At 41.1% G+C, this 26,955-nt stretch overlaps 1 protein-coding gene across 3 annotated transcripts in view; it reads right to left on the bottom strand.

Annotated features, from left to right (window-relative positions):
• Positions 1-25,753, bottom strand: part of Mtf2 (metal response element binding transcription factor 2) — a 47,805-nt gene extending 22,052 nt beyond the window's left edge. The window contains exons 1-10 of one of the 3 annotated variants that reach the window (XM_048351983.1): positions 25,471-25,708; positions 12,656-12,672; positions 12,474-12,575; positions 12,298-12,379; positions 9,410-9,505; positions 8,859-8,959; positions 8,356-8,504; positions 6,577-6,672; positions 4,862-4,930; positions 3,970-4,093 (exon numbers count right to left, since the gene is read on the bottom strand). In XM_048351983.1, the coding sequence (XP_048207940.1) occupies positions 3,970-4,093; positions 4,862-4,930; positions 6,577-6,672; positions 8,356-8,504; positions 8,859-8,959; positions 9,410-9,485 (615 nt within the window). In that variant the 5' untranslated portion in view covers positions 9,486-9,505; positions 12,298-12,379; positions 12,474-12,575; positions 12,656-12,672; positions 25,471-25,708. Of the gene's footprint in view, positions 1-3,969; positions 4,094-4,861; positions 4,931-6,576; positions 6,673-8,355; positions 8,505-8,858; positions 8,960-9,409; positions 9,506-12,293; positions 12,380-12,473; positions 12,673-25,470 lie in introns of those variants that run through there. The other 2 variants (XM_048351982.1, XM_048351984.1) reach the window with 2 other exon arrangements.
• Between the last annotated feature and the right edge of the window lie 1,202 nt (positions 25,754-26,955).

Below are 26,955 nucleotides of genomic sequence, written 5' to 3'. Positions count from 1 at the left end.
TGATCTCAGGGCCTGGGAACTTGCTATCCCAGAGCTTTTTTTTTATTCAAGGCTAGCCCCCTACCACTTAAGCCACACCTCCAATTTGTGGCTTTTGGATGGTCACCTGGAGATAAGAGTCCTATGCACGTTCCTGACTTCAATGCTCAGATCTCAGATTCCTGAGAAGCTAAGATTACAGACATGAGCCACTTAGTGCCTAGCTCAAAGAAAACATTTCAAATGTAGTACCTTCTTTAAAAAAAAAAACTATACAGTTTATATAATCATTAAGTCACAAAAATGTATTTTTAAAAACACCTAACGAGGGGCTGGGAATATGGCCTAGTGGCAAGGGTGCTAACCTCATATACGTGAAGCCCTGGGTTCAATTCCCCAGCACCACATAAATAGAAAAAGCTGGAAGTGGGGCTGGGGATATGGCCTAGTGGCAAGAGAGCTTGCCTCGTATACAGGAGGCCCTGGGTTCGATTCCCCAGCACCACATATACAGAAAACGGCCAGAAGTGGCGCTGTGGCTCAAGTGGCAGAATGCTAGCCTTGAGCAAAAAGGAAGCCAGGGACAGTGCTCAGGCTCTGAGTCCAAGGCCCAGGACTGGCCAAAAAAAAAAAAGAAAGAAAAAGCTGGAAGTTGTGCAGAGTGCTAGCCTTCAACAAAAAGAAGCCAGGACAGTGCTCAGGCCCTGAGTCCAAGACCCAGGACTGCCCCCCCCCCCCCGCCAAAAAAAAAAAACCACATAAGGAGTGGCTGGGAATATGGCCTAGTGGCAAGAGTGCCTGCCTTGTATACATGAAGCCCAGGGTTCGATTCCCCATCACCACATATATAGAAAATGCCCAGAAGTGGCGCTGTGGCTCAAGTGGTACAGTGCTAGCCTTGAGCAAAAAGAAGCCCAGGACAGTGCTCAGGCCCTGAGTCCAAGCCCAGGACTGGCAAAATAAAACAAAAAAAAAAGAACACCCACATAAGGAAATGTAACAAGACTATGATAACTTCCTGATAGTTTTTTTTAGTCAACTAAGAACAAGGATATATGATACATTAAGTTAAAACTTGCCTTTCCATATTAAATGATTATCTCCAAAACAAGTTTTGGAATGCCTCTACCACTTAAGCCATGCTCCCACCCTTTTTGCTCAGGACTGCCTAGTCTGTGCTCTTATTTATGATTTATGCCTCCTGGTTAGATGGCATGACAAGAACATGACAGGTTTTATTAACTGAGGTAGGAAGGAGGATCTCACTATATAACATTTTGCCTAGGCTAGCCTGATCTCCTTGGCTGCTAACCTCCTTTACTCTTATCTACCACTAGGGTAGCTAGGTGACCCACTGAGTCAAGCCAAGTTTAATATTTTGCAACTGCTAGTAAAAGGAATCATAGCCAGGCACTGGTGTCTCAAGCCTATAATCCCTTAGCTACTCTGAAGGCTGAGCTCTGAGTTTCAGGGTTCGATATTAGCCTGGGTAGGAAAGCCTATGATAGTCTGACCTTCAATTAACTAGCAGAAAAGCCAATAATTGACCCGTGGCTCAAGTAATAACAGTACCAGCCTTGAGCAAAAAAGCCAAGTGAGAGCTCAATGTCTTGAATTTAAGATCCTGTATCTGCACACGCACGCATACATAATACAAATGTATATGTGTGTATATGAGACTAGTAACAGAATTGAAAGCCTAAGCTTCAAGTTGTTATCTAGTCCATTATTCTAATAAATGTGTGTTTTTTTACTTAATAAAGAGAAGGAACGATGTGAAATGATTACAAGTAACTAAACACATTTGCTTTTGTATTTTCTTTTGCTCTTTCTCTGCTGTGCTGGGAGACTGAGCTTGTCACTGGGCTACCTTTCTTATTTCTAAGATAAAACTTTACAGGCTACAGATAGCGAAAATAAGTATTAGTATACTACAATTTTTTTTTCCAGAATGTATAAGAAGTTCAGTTGGGTATATATCTGAAATCCATAAACACAACAATCTAACTGTAATTTTTATATCTTTTTTTTTCAGACTCAAAATCTAAATTTAAATGTATACATTTTAGGAAAATTGGTAGCAGTAGAAAAAGACACAACTTTCAAGTTTTTATACATATTGCCTATAACCTACATATCATCATAAAATATACTATCAAGTATACAAATGTATATTTATGTAAAGTGTTGAAAGGATAATGGTAAGAATTTTAAAGCAAATGCATTAGGGCATTAAATGTTAAGATGAAAAGCACTAAGGTATCTACTAATGCCTTACACCTACTTTCTTATAACTGGTTTACTGAACTTATCAAACCTTTACTCCATCACTTTCAAACTTGACTTTCAAAACCCATCTCATCAGAAAACAAGAAATAGTATCAGAGTACAATACCTAGTACTCAAAACATCTACATCAACTGAATTTGGAAATACCTTTTTTTTCTTTTTTGGCCAGTCCTGGGCCTTGGACTCAGGGCCTGAGCACTGTCCCTGGCTTCTTTTTGCTCAAGGCTAGCACTCTGCCACTTGAGCCACAGCGCCACTTCTGGCCATTTTCTGTATATGTGGTGCTGGGGAATGGAACCCAGGGCTTCATGTATACGAGGCAAGCTCTCTTGCCACTAGGCCATATCCCCAGCCTGGAATTACCTTTTTTTTAAGTAGCTGAGGTACTAACAAAACAAATGTGCATGTTGCTATGTTGCTAGTGCCCCCATAAAACAACAAAAAATTCCTTAATATTCTATTTAATATGAACTTTATAAACTTGTTCCAAAAAGCTTCAACAAATGCTCAACTTCTCCCTAAAGGTCAAATTTGTATATTTAACCTCAAAAGTAGTACAGGACTGATAACACATATGTTAAACTTTTTTTTTTAGTTTTCTATGAAGAGTAGTTCATATTTCATATCTTAGTAATTTTAAATACTAAAAATAATTTTTGAACTTATTCTAATTTCTTTCCTTTCTATATTATTCTACTTCAAGAGCATTTTTCAGGGCTGGGAATATGGCCTAGTGGCAAGAGTGCTTGCCTTGTATACACAAGCCCTGGGTTCAATTCCCCAGCACCACATATATAGAAAACGGCCAGAAGTGGCGCTGTGGCTCAAGTGGCAGAGTGCTAGCCTTGAGCAAGAACAAGCCAGGGACAGTGCTCAGGCCCTGAGTTCAAGGCCCAGGACTGGCAAAAAAAAAAAAAAAAGAAAGAAAGAAAGAAAAGAAAAGAGTATTTTTCAATGAGCATACATTGTTTTTTTGTTTTGTTTTGTTTTTGTTTTGCCAGTCCAGGGGCTTGGACTCAAGGCCTGAGCACTGTCCCTGGCTTCTTTTTGCTCAAGGCTAGCACTCTGCCACTTGAGCCACAGCGCCACCTGTGGCCGTTTTCTGTATATGTGGTGCTGGGGAATTGAACCCAGGGCTTCATGTATATGAGGCAAGCACTCTTGCCACTAGGCCATATTCCCAGCCCAGCATACATTGTTTTTTATATTGTTTTTCAAGGCTTTATAAAACTAGCATAGATTTTTTTACAGTGAGAGAATATAATCTCCAACTCAGCTATCTTTACAACTCATTACTGTAGTATTATGGGACTTATTTCCTGAAGTCAATTATTTAAGGGAAAAACCTACTAGAGGGAAGAAGAATGCCAGTTACACCTGTAAGTTTACAGAACACATAAAAAGAAATGGAACCATCAGTAAGCTATTGAACAGATAGGATTTTTCCTGCCCTCTTTAACTATGAAAATTCTCACTTTAAAACTTGGAGATAAGTCCATTTACTTTCTCCATTTATAATTTTCCAGAGTCAATGCAGCAAACAAAGAATGAGGTTGAATCTGATAACCTTACCAATGCTTATCAGAACTAAAAATAAAATTCAGACAATCTTGTCTGATAGATATGTCTTATTTGCTTTTTATAATACCAAAACAAAATAGACATCAAGTAGCTAATAAAATTAGCTCTATGACCACCTACCTCGCCAGGGTGCAATCTATCCCAGTTTTCATTAATGTATGTCATAAGCTCAAGTTCAGAATCAAAGTATTTCTTCTTGTGAATAACACTTAGGTTGTAAAGGCATAGGTGTGCTATATCTACCCTGGAATCCAAACATAACCAAAATATACGAAAACAATGTTTGGGGTTACTGTTCAGAAATAAGACAGTTTCTTTTAAAATCTAGAACAATTAAATGAAGTACTTAGGTGATAAAGATCAAAGTCCTAAGTCATATTCACAATATGCCAAATTATTATATATGGAAAAACTGAAAAACATTAGCTAAACAGTTATTTATCCTGAATAAGATTACAAACTAGAAGACATAATTACTTTGTAAAATGCACTCAAAAAAGGTCTAACAATACAATATTTCTATAAATCAAGATTTATTGTATTCACTATTATATAAGTCATAAAACAGCATACTTTACTAGGTTTTTAAGATCTGAATTAGGACTTAAATCTTATATGTTCCTAAAATACATGTAACACAATAAAACTTGTAAACACTGAAATATTTATTGATAAACCTCCCAAATTCATCATACACCCCACACGAAAACTGAAAATCACACTGTCTAGCCCCACGTCTCTTGTACTGTACCTACTCTGAAGGTACAAAAGAACTAAAAACATGACTAAGAACTAAGGATCTAAAATATGTCTGAAAGCTATATTTACTCCATTCAATTATGGATAGTGCTACTAAGTTACCAATAAAAGAAGATAATCATTAGTGAAAATGGAATAAGACAAGAATAAATAAGAGAAATAAAGCAAGTATAAAAAATAGTATTTTTAATGTATGCCCAGTAAATGTAGGCTGAAGAATTTTTTTTAAAAGCAGAAATGCTGTCCTGCTTACCACTGTAGTGGTAGACGTTTGAGGTATTCGGGTCCAGAACTGCAGACAGAACAAATAAATGTATAAAACCTAAGGAAAAAAGGAAAAAGTTTTATACTGAGTAACCAAGAGAAAATGTAAGCTATTTAACAATTATATTGTACCATCAGCAAATGAAGATACTACCACTGGTGTAATTTCAATTATGACATTATCTGTGATTTATGCATTTATTTTGAAATAACAAATAATGAAACAACTTGTATCTGGAGAAATGAGAATTTATTTAACCATTAAAAACCTCTGAAGCTCACTGATTGCTATATACTCATGGCTTAGTAATGGCTCATATCTGCCAAGAATTAAGATGACTGCTTCTACATATGTTATTTTATTTGACACTCAAAATAATTTGGTAAGATAAAAGTCCAAAGAAGATAAGGTTACACACTCCTAAAGTGAAAAATACAGTAATACGCTATGGGCACCAGAGGAGGCTGAGATCTGAGAATGACAGTTTGAAGCCTGCCTGGGCAGGAAATTCCAAAAGACTCTTACCTCCAATTCACCACCAGAAAACTGGAAGTGGCACTGTGGCTTAAATGGCAGAGCACTAGCTTTGGGCAAAAAAGCTCAGGGACAGGGCTCAGGCCCTGGAGTTCAAGCTCCATGGCTGACCAAAAATAAATAAATAAATGAAAAGAAAGAAAGAAAAGAAAGGTAATGTTTTTATTAAACAAGATTGGAAATTATATTTTTAAATATCAAATTTTCTATTCTTTTTTTCTTTCTAAAGCTCACATGGCTATCGTAGTATTAGAAAGAACATTAGGTCCCCATTTAGAACTTCTCTGTATCTAAGGTACAAATTGTGTACATAACAAGATCTTGAATTTTTTATGCAACTGTCCATCATACAGTTTCATTGATTTTCTTGAAAGGAAAGCACCAGGACTGGGAATGTGGCTTAGTGGTAGAGTGCTTGCCTAGCATATATGAAGCTCTGGGTTCCACTGGTCAGTAGCACATAAACAGAAAAGGCCAGAAGTGGTGCCATGGCTCAAGTGGTAGAGTGCTATCCTTGAGCAAAAAGAAGCCAGGGACAGTGCTCAGGCCCTGAGCTCAGTCCTGAGTTCAGAACTGGCAAAAAAAAAAAGGAAAGAAAGCACCAATAACAATATAACAATAGCACCAATGACTCACAAATGATTGGTAGCTCCTGCCTGTAATTCCAGTTATTAAGGAGGCCGAGAGCTGAAGATTTTGGTTCAAAGCAAGCCCAGGCAAGAAAGTCCATCAAACTCTTATCTCCAATTAACCAGAGAAAGAGAGACAGAGACAGAGACACAGCCAGACAGAGACAGAGAGACAGAGAGAGAGCTAAAGAAGTATAGCTGAAGTGTAGCTATGGCTCAAGTGATAAGGGTGCTACCCTTGATCAAGAAAGCTCAGAGGATCACGGTTCAAAGCCAGACATGGCAGGAAAGTCCATGAGACTCTTATCTCCAATTAATAACCAGAAAACCAGAAGTAGAACTGAGGCTAAAGTGGCAGAGCCCTAGCCTTGAGGTAAAGAGATCAAGGACAGTGCCTAGACCCAGTGTTCAAGCTCTACCACCACTAAAAAAAACAAGCTGAAAAACAACACCTATTTTTAGAAACATAAAACCACAAAACGACCAAATTATAAATTTATCACAAAAAAAAAATCAATTTAGTCCCAATGTTCTTCTTACCTATCTCCAAATAGCATTGGCTTTTGAAGGCATTGCACACAAGCTTCATGAAACCACTGCTTACATTTACAGCACTGTAGCATTTTTAAATACCAGCTACAAAAAAAAAAAAAAGCAAAGGTTAGAATTACTATTTTTTGTTTATTTGTTTTGTTTTTGTTGCCAGTCCTGGGGCGTGGACTCAGGGCTTGAGCACTGTCACTGGCTTCTGTTTGCTCAAGGTTAGCACTCTGCCACTTGAGCCACAGTGCTACTTCTGGCCTTTTTCTATATATGTGCTATTGAGAAATCAAAACCCAGGGCTTCATGCATGCTAGGCAAGCACATTGCCAGCCCCAATTGCTTGTGTTTTTTGTTTTTTACTTATCTATTTGTCCTTTTTATAAAAGTGATGTACAGAGGGGTTACAGTTACATCCAGTACATTTCTTTTTGGACAAGGTCACTCCTTCCCTTCTCTCACAGATTTTCCCCACCCATCTCCATCCACAAGTTGTATAGTTCATTTTCAGTAATATTGTCTATATCCATACCCTTACCCTTCTAAAGACAGATAAATGAACAAACGAGACAAAAAGAACAAAGAAAAAATCTCATTTCCATTTCCTTAAGTTTAATTTCAATAAATACTATTTTATATTATCAAATGCACATAGGCATTGCACCTTTGTGTTTCTCCCCTAAGAATATCCACCTTTGGTTTCACTGTATGTGAATGCCTAGAATCCTGTATAATTTACCAAGTTCCAGTGTATATCAGATCTAGCATCCACATGAGAACATGAGTCGATTCTCTGAACTTGGCTTACTTCACTTAGCATGCTTTGTTCTAGGTTCATCTGTTTTAACATTCTTTTCTCTTTATCAGTTTTTTTTGTTTGTTTGTTTTTGGCCAGTCCTGGGGCTTGGACTCAGGGCCTGAGCACTGTCCCTGGCTTCTTTTTGCCACAGCGCCACTTCTGGCCATTTTCTGTATATGTGGTGCTTGGGAATTGAACCCAGGGCCTCATGTATACGAGGCAAGCACTCTTGCCACTAGGCCATATCCCCAGCCCCTCTTTACCAGTTTTTTTTATTATTAAGTAGTTGTATAAAGTTATAATTCCATTTAATATGCGAAAATGAACAATTACATTCATCCAATGAAACAAAGTAAATATCAGTGAGTCTCTCTCTATTGTCAGTGCTTTCTATGCTTATTTTATAAGGTATATGGATATTAACCATTAGTTGTGGTTGTTTTTCTGCCGGTCCTAGGCATGAACTCGGGGCCTGGGCACTGTCCCTGAGCTTCTTTTGCTCAAGGCTTGCGCTCTACCACTTGAGCCACAGTGCCACTTAAGCTTTTTCTGCTTATGTGCTACTGAGGAATCAAGGGCTTCATTCATGCATGCTAGGCAAGCACTCTACGATTAAGCCACATTACGGGCCCTTAACCATTTATTTACTTTAATTGACCCAAATAACTAGCCTTAAGACTTTTAAATACATAGACATAAGCAATAACAAGATGAGAGGTTTCTTTGTGTGTTAATGAAATGATGGTAATATTCTCACTTTAGTATTCTTTACTAATACATTTGGAATTCTTTATCGCTCTTATGCCACAATCAGCAAGAATATTAAGACAAGCTGGCACAGGTGGTATATACCTATAATCTCACTACTCAGGAGACTGAAGTAACAGATCTCCAGTTCAAGATCCTGTCTCAAAAAAAAAAAAAAGATAATGAAAAATAATAAGCAAATAAGTTATTTGAAGGGCATTAAAACTACTTACTCTCCAGGTCCTCCACAATAACAGTAACACTGCTGGACATTGGTTTTATGGCCTGCATCCCATTCAAGGTCTGCCACACTATAGGGTAATGTCTGCTTCATGACTTGCAATGCTTTGGCATTTGGTCCTTTCTTAAGCGCACCACCCCTCTATATATTAGAGGAAAAAAATTAGTTTGAAGAGGGAAAGTGAAACATTTATACACAACACTATGATTTATAATTTCATAATTTAAAAGTCTTGATACTTTTCTGAAAAAATTCTACTTTTCTATCAGATCACAAACTAATTGATAATCTACTTATTTTGTTGTCTTTCAAATAACTTCCAATTCCCATACCAAGTTTAGAAAGAAAAAAAAAAAAAAACAAGTTACTTCAGGATCATTAATCAAATAATTCTAACTAGCACTGACTGAATGCTTAATCCGATTCACATAAACTTTCTATTTCCAATCATTACAACGGAAATGTCTTATAAATCCCATTTATCCACCAAGATACCTTTGTTGTTGTTGCAAAAACACACTGCCGACACAGCCATTTTTCATCTGAATCAATCACACTCGAATCAATATGAGGTGTATGACACAACTGATGATACCCTTAATATCAAAAAAGAGCATTAAGCAAATTCTATTGTATTAATAAATAATAGGATTTCCAGAACACAAGTGAGTTTACCGTTTCCTATATCCCAACTAATAAACAGGATAATGAGGGCTGGGAATATGGCCTACTAGCAAGAGTGCTTGCCTTGTATACATGAGGCCCTGGGTTCGATTCCCCAGCACCACATATATAGAAAACGGCCAGAAGTGGCGCTGTGGCTCAAGGGGCAGAGTCAGGGACAGTGCTCAGGCCCTGAGTCCAAGGCCCAGGACGGGCAAAAAAAAACAAAAACAACAACAACAACAAAAAAAAACAAAACAAAACAGGATAATGGCTACAAATTAATAATCTGAAGTATATTTTTTGAAGTCATAAATCTTCAAAAGGGGCATTCAGTATACAATAAAACTTTGCTACAATATTTTAAAAAAATTAATGATTACCTTGGCCACACTTATCACATATAACCATTTCATTGGGAGCTTCTGAATACTCTTCTTGACATATTGTACAGACCATTTCCCCACTTCCAGTGGCTCCTGGAATATTTTAAACAGTAATGAAGAACTGAAACATTTTTGAACAACTACTTTTAATAAAAATTTTCCCAAAAAAATTGGGCACCAGTGACTAACACCTATAATCCTAGCTACTCAGGAGGCTGAGATCTAAGGATCACAGTTCAAAGCCAGTCAGGGAGAGGAAAGTCTTATCTCGAATTAACTACTCAAAAACCAGAAGTGGAGCTTTGACTCAAAGTGGTAGAATGCTAGTCTTGAGCAAAAAGAGCTCAGGGACAGTACCCAGGCCCTGAGTTCAAGCCCCATGACCCACAGAACAACAAAAGCAAAAGGAAAAACAAAACGATGAATTCATACAACTTTTAGGGTCAGTGGGTAGAAGGATGTTTGTCAACTAGATTAAAATGTTTCACAAGACAAAATACAGTACACAAAATGTGTTTTCTCTTTATCTGTTCTTATTGTCTCTAACTTAAGATGCTTGACTGTCTAAATTTATAACTTAATCTGCTTTAGTGAAAGGGAATACTTTAAATTAGTTCCCAAAACATAGTAAGTATAAATATACACAATGAAATTTTTCTCATGCATCAAAAAGTATGTCATTTGCAAGGAAATGGAAAGATCTAGAAAAATTATGTTAATTGAAATGAATCAGGCTCAGAGACAAAGGAAACATGCTTTCTCCCATATATGGAAATTAGGTCTAAATTATAAACACACATATAAACATATACAGGGTCATAGGCACGCGCGCGCGCGCACACACACACACGTTACCAAAAAAATGACCATTTGGCCAGGCACTGGTGGCTCACGCCTATAATCCTAGCTACTTAGGAGGCTGAGCTCTGAGGACTGTGGTTCAAAGCCAGCCAGGGCAGAAAGGTCTCCTGAGATTCTTGTCTCCAATTAACCACTTAAAAGCTGGAAGTGGCATAGTGGCTCAAGTGGCAAGTACTAGCATTTAGCACAAAGAGGCTCAGGGACAGAGTCTAGGCCATGAGTCAACTGCCCCCCAAAAAAAGTCCTCAGGAACATTTTTTTTTTAAGTTATTTGCTTTTTTTTCCTAAGCAATACTTGGGGGCTTGAACTTCAGGCCTTGTGCTCTCAACTCAACTTTTTCACACTTGTTTGGCACTCTTATCACTTGAGCCATGGCTCACCTTCCAGCATTTTGCTGGTCAGTTGGAGATAAAGAGTCTCCAAATTTGGAGAAAGATTTGACTGCTTGATCAGGCTTTGAACATTTATTCTCAAATCTCACTAATCAGATTTCCTGAGTAGTAAGATTAAAGGCATGAGCCACCAACACCCCCCAAAAAAGAATAAGATAAAATAAAAAATTAAATAAAGTTATAGTAAACACTTTTTTCATTTATTTTAATCTTCTTGAATTTTTCTTTTTTCTTTTTCTTTTTTTTTTTTTTTTTCTTTTTTTTTTTGCCATTCCTGGGCCTTGGACTCAGGGCCTGAGCACCTTCCCTGGCTTCTTTTTCCTCAAGGCTAGCACTCTGCCACTTGAGCCACAGCGCCACTTCTGGCCATTTTCTATGTATGTGGTGCTGGGGAATCGAGCCCAGGGCTTCATGTATAGGAGGCAAGCACTCTAGCCACTAGGCCATATCCCCAGCCCCCGAATTTTTCTTATAAATAAAAAAAAAATGCTAGTCAGGTGCTGGTGGCTCACACCTGTAATCCTAGCTACTCAAGAGGCTGAGATCTGAGGATCGTGGCTCAAAGCCAGCCCAGGCAAGAAAATCCATGAGACTAATCTCCAATAAAACTCCAGAACCGAACTGGTGCTGGGGCTCAAAGTAGTACAGCAATATCCCTGAGCTGAAGAGGGATAGTGCACAGGCCCTGAGTTCAAGCCACATGACCAGAACCCCCCCGACCCCCGCGCAAAAAAAAAAGCTGTAAGTATGCTTATTGAATAAACAGTATGTTGTAAACATTTAATATAACAGTTAATAGGAAGTTATATTGCCACCAGTAATGCAAGTATGTCATTTCACAGAAAAAAACAATACAACAAAAAATACTAGGCTGTTAACCTTTCATGAAGCCCAGGGTTCAATTCCTCAGTAAAGGCTGGAAGTGGAGCTGTGGCTCAAGTGGTAGAGTGCTAACTTTGAATAAAAGAAGCTTAAGGACAGTGCCCAGTTCAAGCCCCAGGACTAGGGAAAAAAAAAAAAAACTTTCAAACTTGTGTGATGGACTAAATGATATAAATTTTGTGCCACTTTTTTTACTAACATGATTACTTCATCTTTCCCAAATTTATGTAAACTTTGAGTATATTACAAGTTAAAATTACTCTAAATTTAATAAGTTAAGAGAGATAGAGAAAGAATTTGCAAGTTTCTTATGGAGGAAAAACACCAACTATTACCATTGATCTACCATAATGCAGTTCTCCAATTTACTTGTTCTCTTCTATATCAACTACAAGTGTGCTACTTTCCTGACACTACAAAAAGTAAAATAACCAACAAGTGATCCTTAATAATTCTAAGGATAGGTGTTTTTTTTTTCTTTTTGTATGGTACCAAGTATCGAACCCAGATGTTCATACTTTCTAGGCAAATACTATTCCACAGAGCTAATATCAACCCATAATTCTAAGGATAGTATTAGTGTAGAGTGAAAAAAGATCAACTACAGTTCACTAGTATAACATATGAGGTGGAGCATTCACTGGGCAGGCCCCTCAGTGCAATGTATTCAACAGCCAACAACAAAAGATGATAAATTGCAAACTCAAAATTTAGCATAAAACATGTTCAAGAGAAATAGTAGCACCTGCCTGTTTGAATGTCCTTCCAGAGAACCCAGGATTTAGAACTGTCTTCAAATATGATGAAGCAGCTCTGTTTCAATATGTTTATCTGCAATACAGAGGAATTTGATAATTTCTTAAACATATAAACACAAGGTTAAATTGAAAATCATTTACTACAATAACAACAAAATATAACTTGCCTTTTTGATAGTTCCAAGATAAAATAAGCCATCTGACCATCTAGCTAGGACATCCTGACCCTCTTCAAATTTACATGCTGGCTTTTTGGCTTTATGTCCATCCTGTAAAGACAGCTTGGTCAAGGATGCTGGGGTCTTTTGGTTTCGACGAAAAGGAGACCGCTTGTGGACCAGTGAATTACCTGCTCCTGTAGAGTCTCTGGAGAATACAAGACCAAATATAAGATTTAGAGAACGTATACCAATGACATATTGGACACGTTAATCAAATATTTTAGTCCATTAAACACATTAACTTGAAGGAAATGTAACAAGTAGCTCAAGACATAGATACTCTCCAAATAAGTTTAAAACAAATAATAACAATTCTCAATACTCCTTCATTACTACAATTCAGCAAAAGTCCACTATAACATATTTCACCAGCTGTCAACAGCTGTGAACTGAGGCGGGCAGACCACAATTTTGAGGAAAGGATGTCTTGAATCTCATGACTGTATTTCCATAAAGAAAAAGAATTAGGCCAGGTACTGATAGCTCATTCCTAGAATCCTAGCTACTCAAGAGACTGAGATCTGATGATCAGGGTTCAAGGCCAGCGTGGGCAGGAAAAGTTCAAGAGAACTCTTATTGCCAATTATCCACAAAAATGCCTGAAGTGTAGTTGTGACTCACGTGGTAGAGCACTAGTTTTGAGCAAAAGACCTCAGGGACAGAAGCCAGGCCCAGAGTTCCAGCTCCAGTACTGGCACGAAACAAAAAAGTTATTTAAACCTTAATCTCTTGATTATAACACAGCTAAGATAGTTAATACTTTGGAAGGCAGTAGATGGGTAGATTTACAATAGTAAATATACTGCTATACAGGGAATCACTACTAAATTTAATCTTTAGAAAAAAATTGGAAAAAATTTAAGACAAGTTTCACAAAATTTCAGTCAAATGAAGTATTTCAATCAAAAAGAATATTGAGTTTTAAGCAAAGATATCAGAATGGTGTGTTTCTACTTCAACAAACCCAAAGACAAGTAATTGTATATGAATAAAACACTTGAAATAACAAAATAAGTGTAACTTACATACAAGTTTATTCTACACAAAATAGCATAATGCTACCTACATAAATTCTCTTTTCAGTTTTGGGAAGTAATAAGAGCCTAAATGTTACTCACAACTCCAACCCAATTACCTTGAAATATAACAAAGTATTCTGTTTCACTGTTCTGATATAAGTTGTTTTACTAAGTAAACATACAATGACAACAGAAACTGAAAGAGCACCAATATGCTTGAAGTGGATTGTTTGCAACTGAGAAAATAAAACAATGTTAAAACTACTAAGACTATTTTGGGAAGGGAAGAAGAAGGCAGGGAGTGAGCTTAACTGGAATATGTTGCAAACCTGTAGAAATTAACAATATATCCTCTTACCCATAACTTATATAGATTAATAAAGTAAAAACATACGACAAACTATATACACAATAATCCCAATATAACATGAAAGCTTAGTTAGAAAAAGAAAAAGTTTTAATACAAAAAAGTTAAAGAAACCTAAAAATAAATTATTAGAAACCCTGTAACAAGGCTGGGAATATGGCCTAGTGGTAGACTGTGTGCCTTGTATACATGAAGCCCTGGGTTCAATTCCACAGCACTACATATTTAGAAAAAGCCAAAAGTGGCGCTATGGCTCAAGTGGTAGAGTGCTAGCCTTGAGCAAAAAGAAGCCAGGGACAGTGCTCACGCCCTGAGTTCAAGCCCCAGGACTAGCAAAAAAAAAAAAAAAAAAAAAAAAAAAAAAAAAATCAGGAAAAAGAAAGAAAGAAACCCTGTAGCAAGCTACAATACAAAGCCTTGAAGAAACTATGCTAAGTGAAACCAGCCAGACAAAAAATGGACAACCACTGGGCTGGGAATGTGGCTTAGTGGTAGAGCATTTGCTTAGCATGCATGAAGCCCTGGGTTCCATTCCTTAGTACCACATACACAGAAAAGGTCAGAAATAGCATAAGTGGTTGGTAAAGTGCTATCCTAACCTTGAGCAAAAGCTCAGGGACAGTGCCCAGACCAGACTTCAAGCCCCAGGACTCGCCAAAAAAAAAAAAAAAAGGACAACTTTTACAGAATTACAAAATTGACATACCTTAAATAGTCAAATTTATAAAATAGTACTTGTTGTTAAGGAGCTACTAGTGTTTAATGAGTGGTTTTAATATTTTAAAGATATCCAGGGCTGGGGATATAGCCTAGTGGCAAGAGTGCCTGCCTCGGATACACGAGGCCCTAGGTTCGATTCCCCAGCACCACATATACAGAAAACGGCCAGAAGCGGCGCTGTGGCTCAAGTGGCAGAGTGCTAGCCTTGAGCGGGAAGAAGCCAGGGACAGTGCTCAGGCCCTGAGTCCAAGGCCCAGGACTGGCCAAAAAAAAAAAAAGATATCCAGGGCTGGGCTGGGGATATGGCCTAGTGGCAAGAGTGCCTGCCTCATATACATGAGGCCCTGGGTTCGATTCCCCAGCACCACATATACAGAAAATGGCCAGAAGTGGCGCTGTGGCTCAAGTGGCAGAGTGCTAGCCTTGAGCAAAAAGAAGCCAGGGACGGGTGCTCAGGCCCTGAGTCCAAGCCCCAGGACTGGCCAAAAAAAAAAAAAAAAAAAAGATATCCAGGGCTGGGAATATGGCCTAGTTGCAAGAGTGCTTGCCTCCTATACATGAAGCCTGGGGTTCGATTCCTCAGCACCACATATATAGAAAACGGCCAGAAGTGGTGCTGTGGCTCAACTGGCAGAGTGCTAGCCTTGAGCAAAAAGAAGCTCAGGGACAATCACTGAGCCAAGTTCAAGCCCCAGGACTGGCCAAAAAAAGGAAAAGAAAGAACAATCTATATTCATTTTCTCCAACTTGACCTAAAATGACCTTGACAGGACTAAAAGTAGGTGGAGACACAAAGGTATTACTACAAACAAGGTAAGTTAGGCAGCCCTGTTCACAAGAGACTGGCAATTCTTGTTTGTTTTTTTTTTGTTTTGTTTTTGCCAGTCCTGGGCCTTGGACTCAGGGCCTGAGCACTGTCCCTGGCTTCCTTTTGCTCAAGGCTAGCACTCTGCCACTTGAGCCACAGCCCCACTTCTGCCCATTTTCTGTATATGTGGTGCTGGGGAATCGAACCCAGGGCTTCTTGTATACGAGGCAAGCACTCTTGCCACTAGGCCATATCCCCAGCCCCGAGACTGGCAATTCTACAAGCAAAATAAGCCTACAGTTTTTGAAATCTTTAAATCCAGCAGGTCTGACAAAGACTACAGTATGGCTGTTTGACCCTGGAGAAGAAGTTGCTATCTCACAGTTCTTTGAGAGGGCCTATCATTTGAGACCGAGCTACTATGGTAACCTGAAAAGAAGAATACTCCCAAGGCAGGGAGCCTAGGGACAACCTGCCACAGTGCTTGGTCACTAGAGGCATTTGTGGAAAGGACATGGATTAGACACTGACCTGCTTTAAAGTTTAAACCGCAGGGTTTGGACTATGGAAGTTGTCATGGTTGGTGATCATGTCCTCTGTAACAAGAGTGAGCTTCATAGCTTGACAGTTCCTATAAAAATTAAGAGGTCCAAGCCTAGTGATCAGCAGCACAGTGCTCAGCTTCTGGAGAGCTGTGCTTCATTGAAGCATGTGGTTTGCTGCAGGCTAGGATAGTGAGCTCTGAGACCAAATCATGAAGATCTTGATTATTCCTGCTTCCTACCTTCCTCAGGGTGATTTACGGCAAGAAACAATGTGACAGGCCTGACACAAGCAGGCAAAGCACCAGGTCCCCATGGCTCACCACCTCCAGTGCAGGTCTCAGTGCAGTTTGCATCTCCCACTCTCCATGGCTTGGATATTTGCTGCCCTGGTGTACAAACAGGGGCCCTCTGGAATAAGCTGGAATCTGAGCAGCACACAGGCCACAAAGCTCACTGGAGCAAACAGCAATTCCTAGCACGCAAAGAGCACTTCTAAAGTGAACAGAGCCCTGAAGCTGACACTGCATCCTTCTTAACAGCACCAGCCTGAACACTAAAAACTAAAAATAACAGACTCTAGCCAGGACTCACTGTCGACACACACACATCCGTTACAGATTCCAATAGTAAAGGATCCAGAAAGGAACTTCTCCAATACTTTTATCATTTTTCAACTTTTTTCCACCATGTTTCAGTATTGTTAGTACTAATTTACCATATTTTAATAATATTTTATATTTATGTTTTTAATTCCTCTTCATAATTCCACCTGATTTTATTTACAAGAGTTTTTGGTTCATTTGGGCACCCTCTCACCTCTGCTTCCTCTAATACTTCTAAAGTTAGCAGTCAGGGTCTCACATTTGGTAATTTGCTATCACTTGTGCCATACCCCCACGTCCTTCTTGCTTTAGGGTAATTTTCAGATAGTGTCTTGTTTTGTGCTTGGAGCCCACTTCCTACTACCTAAGGCCTCCCACTGACAGAAACACATCATCACACCTAGATTGCTGGTTGAGTTGGGTGAGGATCTCATAAACTTTTTGCTCAGGCTGGCCACAAACATAATATTCACAGTCTCTACCTCCTGAATAACTGGAATTATAGGTATATATTACCATGCCGAACCTTACTTTAATTTATAACTGTACAGTTATTCTACATTATTCTTGTCATTTTCTTTCCTCCTTACTGGTAGTGTAGTAGTAGGTTTCAACTGCTTTTAGTTGTATTACTCTATCTGGTTTCTTTTATGCCACTGCCATTAGGGTAGTTTCTTTTCTCCTTTCTCAATGGTACTAAGGTTTAAATCCTGAAGAGATGTGTTGCTAAACACACCTCCCCCCCAAAAAAAAAAACAGCACACTAGCCAAACAATGGAATCAACTAAGGTACCCAACAACAACCCAACAATGATGTGTGTACATTTGTTTGTGTGTCTATGCTACATATAATATATGATGGAATATTAATGGTCATAAGGAAAACAAAGCATTGATGGCTCAGGCCTGTAATCCTAGCTATTCAAGAGGCTGAGTGAGATCTGAGGATTACAGCTCAAAGCTAGACTGGGCAGGAAAGTCTGTGAGACTAATCTTGAATTAACCACCAGAAAACCAGAAGTAGAGCTATGGCTCAAAGTGGTAGAGCACTAGCCATGAACAAAAGAGCTCAGAGACAGTGCCTAGGCCGAGTTAAAGCCCCACAAACAATAAAAATAAATAAAATACACAAATTGGAATGTCATTTGCAAGGAAACAAATGCAACTAGAGGACAACTTAGCAAAGCAAATAAAAAAACCAAGATATATGTATTCATTAATACATGGGAGCTAGACCTAAAAGACATACATACTAAGGGACGTGGTAAAGTGCTTGCCTTGCATACATAAAATGAAACCCTGGGTTTGATTCCTCAGCACCACATATATTAAAAAAAAGCCAGAGTAGCGTTGTGGCACAAGTGGGAGAGTCCTTGCCTTGAGCAAAAAGAAGCCAGGGACAGTGCTCAGGCCCTGAGTTCAAGCTCCAGGACTGGCCAAAAAAAAAGAAGTTGAGTTACTTTGTAGTACATTCCAAGTCATCCATGAGGCAGCATAGATATTCTGTTGGTGGGTACAGATTTTGTGGGAGAGTTTTGCTGGAAATGACAAGTAGGTTGAATATTTTGAAATAATTATTTGTAATTATGAAAATGAAATAAGGACAGGGCACTGCTGGCTCATGCCTGTAATCCTAACTTATATTCAGGAGGCTGAGATCTCAGGATCACGGTTCAAAGCCAGCCCAGGCAGGAAAGTCCGTGGGACTCATCTCCAATTAACCACCAGAAAACTGGAAATGGCTCTGTGGCTCAAAGTGGTAAAGTACTAACCTTGAGCTAAAGAGCTCAGGGACAGTGCCCAGACCCTGAGTTCAAGCCCCATGACTAATTAAAAAAAAGAAAGAAAGAAAATTAAAAAAGGAAACCTTAGGGGGATTTGGGGTGGGGGGTGGGGAGTATGATGAAGGAAGTGAAACTGACTAGAATACAGTTGAGGTAAGGAAATGTAACAGTGAAATGCAAAAAAAAAAAACAGGAGACAGTCATCCCAAAAAGCATGCAAATCACAACAGAAATAATAAATATGAAAAGAAAAACAATATGACTCGTCCAAGTTCATGCCTCAATAACTAGGTCTAAACACTGATATGATAGAAATACCTAAGAGTTAAAAGATATTTTTTAACTTACCAATATCTTCAAGGAGGATTCAAATAAACAGATGAAGGAGAGAGGTCAAATTTAAACCTAGAAAAGAGCTTGGGCTCCAGTGGCTCTTGTACTATAATCCTAGCTACATAGGAAGCTGAGATCTGAGGATGGAGGTTGGGCAGGAATGTCCATAAAACTCTTATATACAATTAACCCCCAGAAAAATGAAGTGGTGCTGTGGCTCAAAGTGGTAGAGTGCTAGCCTAGAGTGAAAAAGCTCTAGGACATCTCCTAGGCCCGAAGTTCAAGCGCTACAACCAACCTCCCCCACACCCCCCCCACCCCAAAAAAAAAAAACTAGAGGATAAGGACACCAACTCAGGTGAGAAATTCAGCAAAAAAGAAAGCTTAGAGGAGAGGGGGATATTGGAAAGGAAAAGCTCATTAAATCACATTTAAAACTCTATGAAGGGCTGGTAATGTGGCTTAGTGGTGGAGTGGTTGCCTATCATGCATGAATCATGCCCTTGGTTCGATTCCTCAGTACCATAAAAACAGAAAAGGCTGGATGGAAGTGACACTGTGGCTCAAGTGGTAGAGTGCTAGCCTTTGAGCACAGAGAGGCTCAAAGACAGTACCCAGGCTCTGAGTCCAAGCCCCAAGACTAGGGAAAAAAAAATTAATGCAAAGTGTCATCGATAGACTAGACCAAGTAGAAGAAAGACAATCAAGAGTTGAAGATAAAGTTGGGGCATTATAAAAATTCAAATAGCAAAAAAGAAGGAAAAAACAACAAACAACCAGGAAATCAAACATCCAAGACTGGGGCTGGGGATATAGCCTAGTGGCAAGAGTGCCTGCCTCGGATACATGAGGCCCTAGGTTCGATTCCCCAGCACCACATATACAGAAAACGGCCAGAAGCGGCGCTGTGGCTCAAGTGGCAGAGTGCTAGCCTTGAGCGGGAAGAAGCCAGGGACAGTGCTCAGGCCCTGAGTCCAAGGCCCAGGACTGGCCAAAAAACAAACAAACAAACAAACAAACAAACATCCAAGACTTCTGGGACACAATTAAGAGACCAAATGAACTGGATGCTTATAGTTCACCTAATATTGTAGCTACTCAGGGGGCTGAGATCTAAGGATAGCTACCCAGACCCAATCCAGGCAGCCAAGTCTAAGACTTATCTCCAATTAACCAGCAAAAAGGTGGAAGCAGAAGTGTGACTCAAGTGATAGAGGTCCAGCCTTGAACAAGAAGCCAAATAAGAGCCTGAAACCCTGAGTTCAAGCCCTAGTACAGCAGAGACAATGAGAACAAGCAACCTATATACCTTTAGTGTAGAAGCAGAAATATACCCCTCCCCCCCAAAAAAAAACACAGAAAATTTATTCAATGAAATTGTAACAGAAAAGTCCCCAAATTTAAGCAAAGAAATCAACAAGCGGGGCTGGGGATATAGCCTAGTGGCAAGAGTGCCTGCCTCGGATACACGAGGCCCTAGGTTCGATTCCCCAGCACCACATATACAGAAAACGGCCAGAAGCGGTGCTGTGGCTCAAGTGGCAGAGTGCTAGCCTTGAGCGGGAAGAAGCCAGGGACAGTGCTCAGGCCCTGAGTCCAAAGCCCAGGACTGGCCAAAAAGAAAAAAAAGAAATCAACGAGCACTTGGAACCAGAGCAAAAACTCTCCATTTCACATTAGAGTTAAATTGCCAAAAGTACAAAGAATGCTGAAATCTTTAAGATGGAACCAAGTTACTTAAAGAAGCAAATCCTTCAACATTAGAAACCCTAGAGGCCAGGAGAGCATGCACTAATGTTTCAAGCCCGGAAACAAAGTAAATGCCAATCAAAACTACTATATCCAGTACTTTTTCCTTTAAAATTGAAAGAGATCTAAAGATCTTGCGCTGTGGCTCAAGTGGAAGAATGCTAGCCTTGAGCAAAAAGAAGCCAGGGACAGTGCTCAGGCCCTGAACTGCCCAGAACTGGCCAAAAAAAAAAAAAACCATTAAAATATTACATATTTTGATATTAAATATAAAATATTTAAAGCCAACATTAAAATAATAGAGATCACAAAAAGCCAAGTAGCTAGCCTCCGGCTTTTAGAAAAGCAAGAATAAGCCAAATTCAAAATTAGTAGTTGGGGCTGGGAATGTGGCTTAATGGTAGAGTGCTTACCTAGCATGCATGAAGCCCTGGGTTCGATTCCTCAGCACCACATAAACAGAAAAAAGCTGGAAGTGATGTTGTGGCTCATGTGGGCTTGCCTTGAGCAAAAGAAGCTCAGGGACAGTGCACAGGACCTGAGTTCAAGCCCCAGGACTGGCCAAAAAAAAAGTACTTTTTAATACCAAAGTAAACTAACATTCTTAACATACGTTTTTTGGGTGTGTTGTGTTACTAGGAAGCAGAATGTTATAAAGTACCACTGAGGTTTCTAACCTTTTTTTTTTTTTTGCAGGGCGGGGGAGGGTGCCAGACTGGAACACAGGACCTGGGAGCTAACCCTGAGTTCTTTTTGCTCAAGGCTTAGCACTCTACTACTTTGAGCCACAGTGCCACTTCTCATTTTTCTGGTGGCTAATTGGAGGTAAGAGTCTCAAAGACTTTCCTGCCCAGGCTTGCTTCAAACCATGATTGTCTCAAAGACTTTCTTGCCCAGGCTTCTTTCAATCTGCAATCCTGAGATCTCCGCCTCCTAAGTAGCTAGTACTATTACAAGTATAAGAGACCAGTGCCTGGCTAGTTCAATTCCTCAGTGTCACATAAACAGAAAAGGCTGCAAGTAGCACTGTGGCTCAAGTGGTAGAGTGCTAGCCATGAACAAAAGAAGCTAAGGGACAGTGCCCAGGCCCTGAGTTCAAGCCCCAGGACTGCCAAAAAAAAAAAAAAAGAAAAGAAAAGAAAAGAAAGGGGCTGGGAATATGGCCTAGTGGCAAGAGTGCTTGCCTCCTACACATGAAACTCTCGGTTCGATTCCCCAGCACCACATATATGGAAAGCGGCCAGAAGGGGCGCTGTGGCTCAGGTGGCAGAGTGCTAGCCTTGAGCGGGAAGAAGCCAGGGATGGTGCTCAAGCCCTGAGTCCAAGGCCCAGGACTAGCCAAAAAAAAAAAAAATAAAAGCTTGGTGCTGTAGCACTCACTTAAGGCTCATGTCAATAATCCTAGGTAGGGGCTGGGGATATGGCCTAGTGGCAAGAGAGCTTGCCTCGTATACATGAGGCCCTGGGTTCGATTCCCCAGCACCACATATACAGAAAATGGCCAGAAGTGGCGCTGTGGCTCAAGTGGCAGAGTGCTAGACTTGAGCAAAAAGGAAGCCAGGGACAGTGCTCCGGCCCTGAGTCCAAGGCCCAGGACTGGCCAAAAAAAAAAATAATAATCCTAGGTATTCAAGAGAAAAATCTGAGACTATCTCCAGTTAATCAGCAAAATACCATTAGAGAAAGAGCACAAGACCCAGAGGTCAAATTATCTTTTGAAAAACAAAATAAGAAGCAGGGCATCTCACGCCTGTAATCCTAGCTCCTCAGGAGGCTGAGATCTGAGGATAGCTGTTCAAGGCCAGCCCAGGTAAGAATTCCCTGAAACTGTCATCTCCAATTAACCACCAGAAAACTGTTAGTGGCACTGCGGCTCAAGTGGTGGTAGAGTGCTAGCCTTGAGACGAAGAGCTCTAGGACAGTTCCCAGGCCCAGATTTCAAGCTCCATGATCGACCAAAATATTTTTTAAACGTTTTTGTAAAAGCAAAATAAGGGGGCTGGGGATATGGCCTAGTGGAAAGAGTGCTTGCCACGTATACATGAGGCCCTGGGTTCGATTCCCCAGCACCACATATACAGAAAATGGCCAGAAGTGGTGCTGTGGCTCAAGTGGCAGAGTGCTAGCCTTGAGCAAGAAGAAGCCAGGGACAGTGCTCAGGCCCTGAGTCCACGCCCCAGGACTGGCCAAAAAAAAAAAAGCAAAATAAGGGCTGGGAATATGGCCTACTGGCAAGGGTGCTTGCCTAGCATGCATGAAGCCCTGGGTTCAATTCCCCAGCACCATATATACAGAAAACGGCCAGAAGTGGTGCTGTGGCTCAAGTGGCAGAGTGCTAGCCTCATAGCAAAAAGAAACCAGGGACAGTGCTCAGGCCCTGAATTCACACTCCAAAATGGCAAAAAAAAAAAAAAAAGGCAAAATAAGCTGGACACTGTGGACACTGGTGTCTCACACCTGTATCCTATCTACTGAGGCTGAGACCTGAGAATTGTCTGAACTCAGCCTGGGCAGAAAGTCCATGAGCCTCTTACTACTCAGGAAAAGCCGCAAGTGGCACTGTGGCTCAAGTGTCTAAAGCCAAAGTTGATCTATAGCTCAAGTGTCTAGTAGAATGGTAGCCTTGAGCACAAAGAGACTCAGGGTCAAATCCCAGGCCTTGAGTTTTCAATTTAGTCCCAGGATGAGAAAGGAAGGGAGGGAGGGAGGGAGGGAGGGAGGGAGGGAGGAAGGGAGGGAGGGAGGGAGGGAGGGAGGGAGGAAGGGAGGGAGGGAGAGGAAAAAACCTAATGAAAGCCAAGTACTGGTGGCTCACACCTGTAATCCTCCTAGCTACTCAGGAGGCTGAAATCTGAGGATCATGGTTCAAAGCCAGCCCAGGCAGAAAAGTCTGAATGACTCTTCTCCAATTAATCACCAAAAAAGCAGGAAGTACAGATGTGGCTCAAGTGGTAGAGTGCTAGCCTTCAGCAAAAGCAGCTCAGGGAAAACCCCTCAGGCATTCAAGAACCAAGACCTGAATACAAAAGCCTAATGAAAAGTTTACAATTCATATCAGAGTCAATGATCTTAAACCGAATACATGTAATAAAATTTTGAACAGAGAATTGAAACAAAATGTATAACTTAAAGAACTATTAAATCTGTGCCATCTAGAAAAAAATTGTTTAACCAGGTTGTTTATCTCAAGTTCAAGAATGGTGAATTTCATCCTAATAACCATAATTTCATAATTATTGCCCATTAATATTATAAATATTCAGTATCAGGAAATAAGTGCATTCTTTTTTTTTTCCTTCCAGTTCTGGTGCTTGAACTCAGGGCCTAGACACTGTCCTGAACTTCTTTTGCTCAAGGCAGACATGCTACCACTTGAGCCACAGTGCCACTTCAGCTTTTTCTGTTTATGTAATACTGAGGAATCAAACCCAGGGCTTCATATATGCTTGGTAAGCACTCTACCAGTAAGCCACCTTCCCAGCCCTAGGTGCATTCTTAATTCAAATACTTGGGACATTTTTTCCAAAAAAAAAAAAAAACACTATTTTTCTCAGGCTTCACTGCAAATACTTGGGAGTGCAAATTACATTCTCAATATAATGCTCTACGCCAAGAAATTTAAAATCAGCTCTTTCCTTGCTCCAGCTACTGGGCACCTCAAAGCCTTAAACAAAATGGTTCCATTCAAAGCACTGTCCAACCTCTTAAAAGGTCACTTAAAAATTTAAGTATATTTTATTTTGTCTACAATAAATGCTTTTAAATGTAACTATTTTTGCAACTCGCTGCTTTAAAAAATTTTTTTCTTCAAAAGAAAATGAAAAAATAGACACCAGTTTGTAGACAAGGCAGTATACAGGAGAGTCACACAGAAGCAATCTGAAGGAGAAAGTACTACTGGAGCAACTGAAGTCAAATTAAATCAGACACTATTTACATATTCCTAGCTCTGTACTGACCTCATATGGTGCTTTTCTATATATTATGCACAAGTCTACCTAGGTTTTCATATTTGAGTTAGTATTACATAGTTTCTACCTTTAATCGAAGTTAAACATTCCGCAGTTCTTTTCCCATTGTTCACGAATCCTCACTAGTGCTCAAATCACACTCCCCCTTCCAACCCCCCCCCCCCCATAAATCCATCTGCTCCCGCTAATGGCTTCCAAAGAAAAATCTAGTAACCAAGGACACCAGATTGCAAGAGTTCTGGCATTAACTAAATATTATGTTAAGAAATCTTGGCTAAATTGTGAAAATCCCTAAAACCAATCTCACAATGAGGTTATAAAAATGAATACAATACAAATGATAAATTTGGAAGAGGATATGAATTAGAATTAAGTTGAACAGAAGAAATGTCTCAGATTTGGGGGCGCAAATCAGACTTAGGGAGCACTCCTCAGATTTGTGAGGGGGAAGCGCTCCAAATATATGGTACCTGTCCCCCCCCCACACACACACACGCAGTTCCCTTTAAGCCTTCTAAGCTCTTCAGTGTCCCCCTTATCCTTGGGGCCTCTGCAGCCGGTCCACTAGACTCCCTTCCTCCACTCCCAGCACCCTTCGGTTTTCCAAAGCTACTTCCCTTAGCGACCCCCTATGGTCTCCGGCAGCCCCTCCACTAGGCTTCCCCGCATCTCCCTCAGCCCCCATTTCCTGGCGGCTCCTCCCTTCGCTTCCCCATCCCCTCGTCACCGGGTTCAGCCTACCCCAGCAGCCGACTCCCGCCCCCAGGTTCCTTCCTGCCCTCCACACAAGAGCTTCCCCGTCTCAACGATTGACCAGCTCCCCGAGCAGCCCGGCACCTCCCTGTAGTCCCCGTTTTGTCCAACCGTCTACAGACGGACGACTCCTACCCACCCCTTCTTTCAACGAATGTACAACCGCCACGGCGCCCACACACGAGAGCACCCACCCCACCTCAGTCCTCCATCTTTCCCCGGTACACTGGCGTCCTTTCTCCTCCTCCACGGCCTCCTGCGGAAGACTCGGCCCGGGGCCGCGGTCCCTCACCTCATTCGGTCACTTCAGTGGTGCCAACCGCTTCATACAGGAAAACACAACCACTCTCGGCCCCGAGGGCGCTTCTCTGGCGAGTCCGAGTCCTGACCCGGCACCGCCCCACCGGGAGCCCCGCACATACGCAGGCACAATCCGAGGTCGGTGGGGAGGGAGACGAGCGAACGTTCTCACACCGGCCTTAAACACAGACCACTTCGCTACAGCCCTTCGCCATTTTGGTTTCCCGCGGACTGCCAGTGCATTCTGGGAGCGCGGAGCCACTCCGGGGCCGAATGGCAACGCTCCAGGGCCGCGGAGGGGCGGGGACTATGCGGCCCGCGCGGAAGAACACGGCGGCCTGCGTCCGCGGCCGGGGATGAACAAAGAGGGACTCTTTAACGCCTCGCAGCTAGTCGGGTTCTTCCGCTGTCTGCGCCTACACAATGGTGAGCGCAGCGCCCGGCCGCTGCCGGTGCTCTTTTCTCTCCCAGAGCCCGGCCTGAGTTGCGATCTCCCCGGAGCAGGACTGCCGGGCTCGGCCCGTCGGGCGGGGCCGGCGCTAGGGACACCTGCACGGAAGCACGTTGCTTTTACCTTCCGGGGCCCCAGCGAGGGGGAGGGAGGCCAAGGCCCCGCACCTCTTATCAGGACCTACTCCCACGGAAGATGTTCAGACTTTTCCTTTTTCCTCTGACAGTGAGAGGAATTTAGGTTGTTTGGGGTTCCACTCCCCCACCTTTGCTTGCCTGCTGTGCAAGCTTTACTCCTTCGTAGTGAACTCAGGATGCTTTTCGTGCAACTGCGGTTCATTTTAGAAATAGGAAACTTTCTAAAGCAGCCTCGGATCTACTGCCCGCAGGGGTCCCAAGTTACAAACGACCCGAGTGCCCACCTCTTTGCTCCTCTCCTTATTTTAGGTGGAACCCGACTCCTTTGGGTAGCCACACGTAGTTCCTTTATAATTCTATGAAAATACGTATCATCTCTTGTTTTTGCCCACTTATTGTTTCACAGGGATAATCAATGCCCTGGGTTATGGGTGTTGGTTTTTGTTTTCCTCTCTGAAAAAAGTACCTCTGTGGCCTTAGCTTCCTTTGTTCACAGTTCAGACGGGAGTTCCCTCAACCTAGGCGCTCCAAATTTGGCAAATAAGTATACTCGTTTTATCCAATATGAATATTTTTATTCAGTTATCGTTCAATATTTTAAGCACTCTGGTCATACTTTTCATATTATTCTGTCTCCTAAATCTTTTAAGTTTTTCTTACTTCATCCTCCCCGTATCAATTATCTTATCTTTAGGGCTCAGGATCCTCTGCTTAGGTAATTTCTCCAGCCTCCAGCACCTTTCTGACCCAGAGGCCGGGAGTGGTAGCACCAGAAACGGTTTCCCCTCAGGCACCTGGTGAAAGAGTCTCCCTTGAGTCATCCCACCATCAACAGCCCTCTGGGGTAATCTAGAAGATGTGTCTGGATGGATAGTGACTTGCCTGTAGC

This window comes from Perognathus longimembris, chromosome 7, assembly GCF_023159225.1.
Source record: "Perognathus longimembris pacificus isolate PPM17 chromosome 7, ASM2315922v1, whole genome shotgun sequence".
In the NCBI taxonomy this organism is placed as follows: Eukaryota; Metazoa; Chordata; class Mammalia; order Rodentia; family Heteromyidae; genus Perognathus; species Perognathus longimembris.
This window is presented reverse-complemented; position numbering and strand designations above follow the sequence as displayed.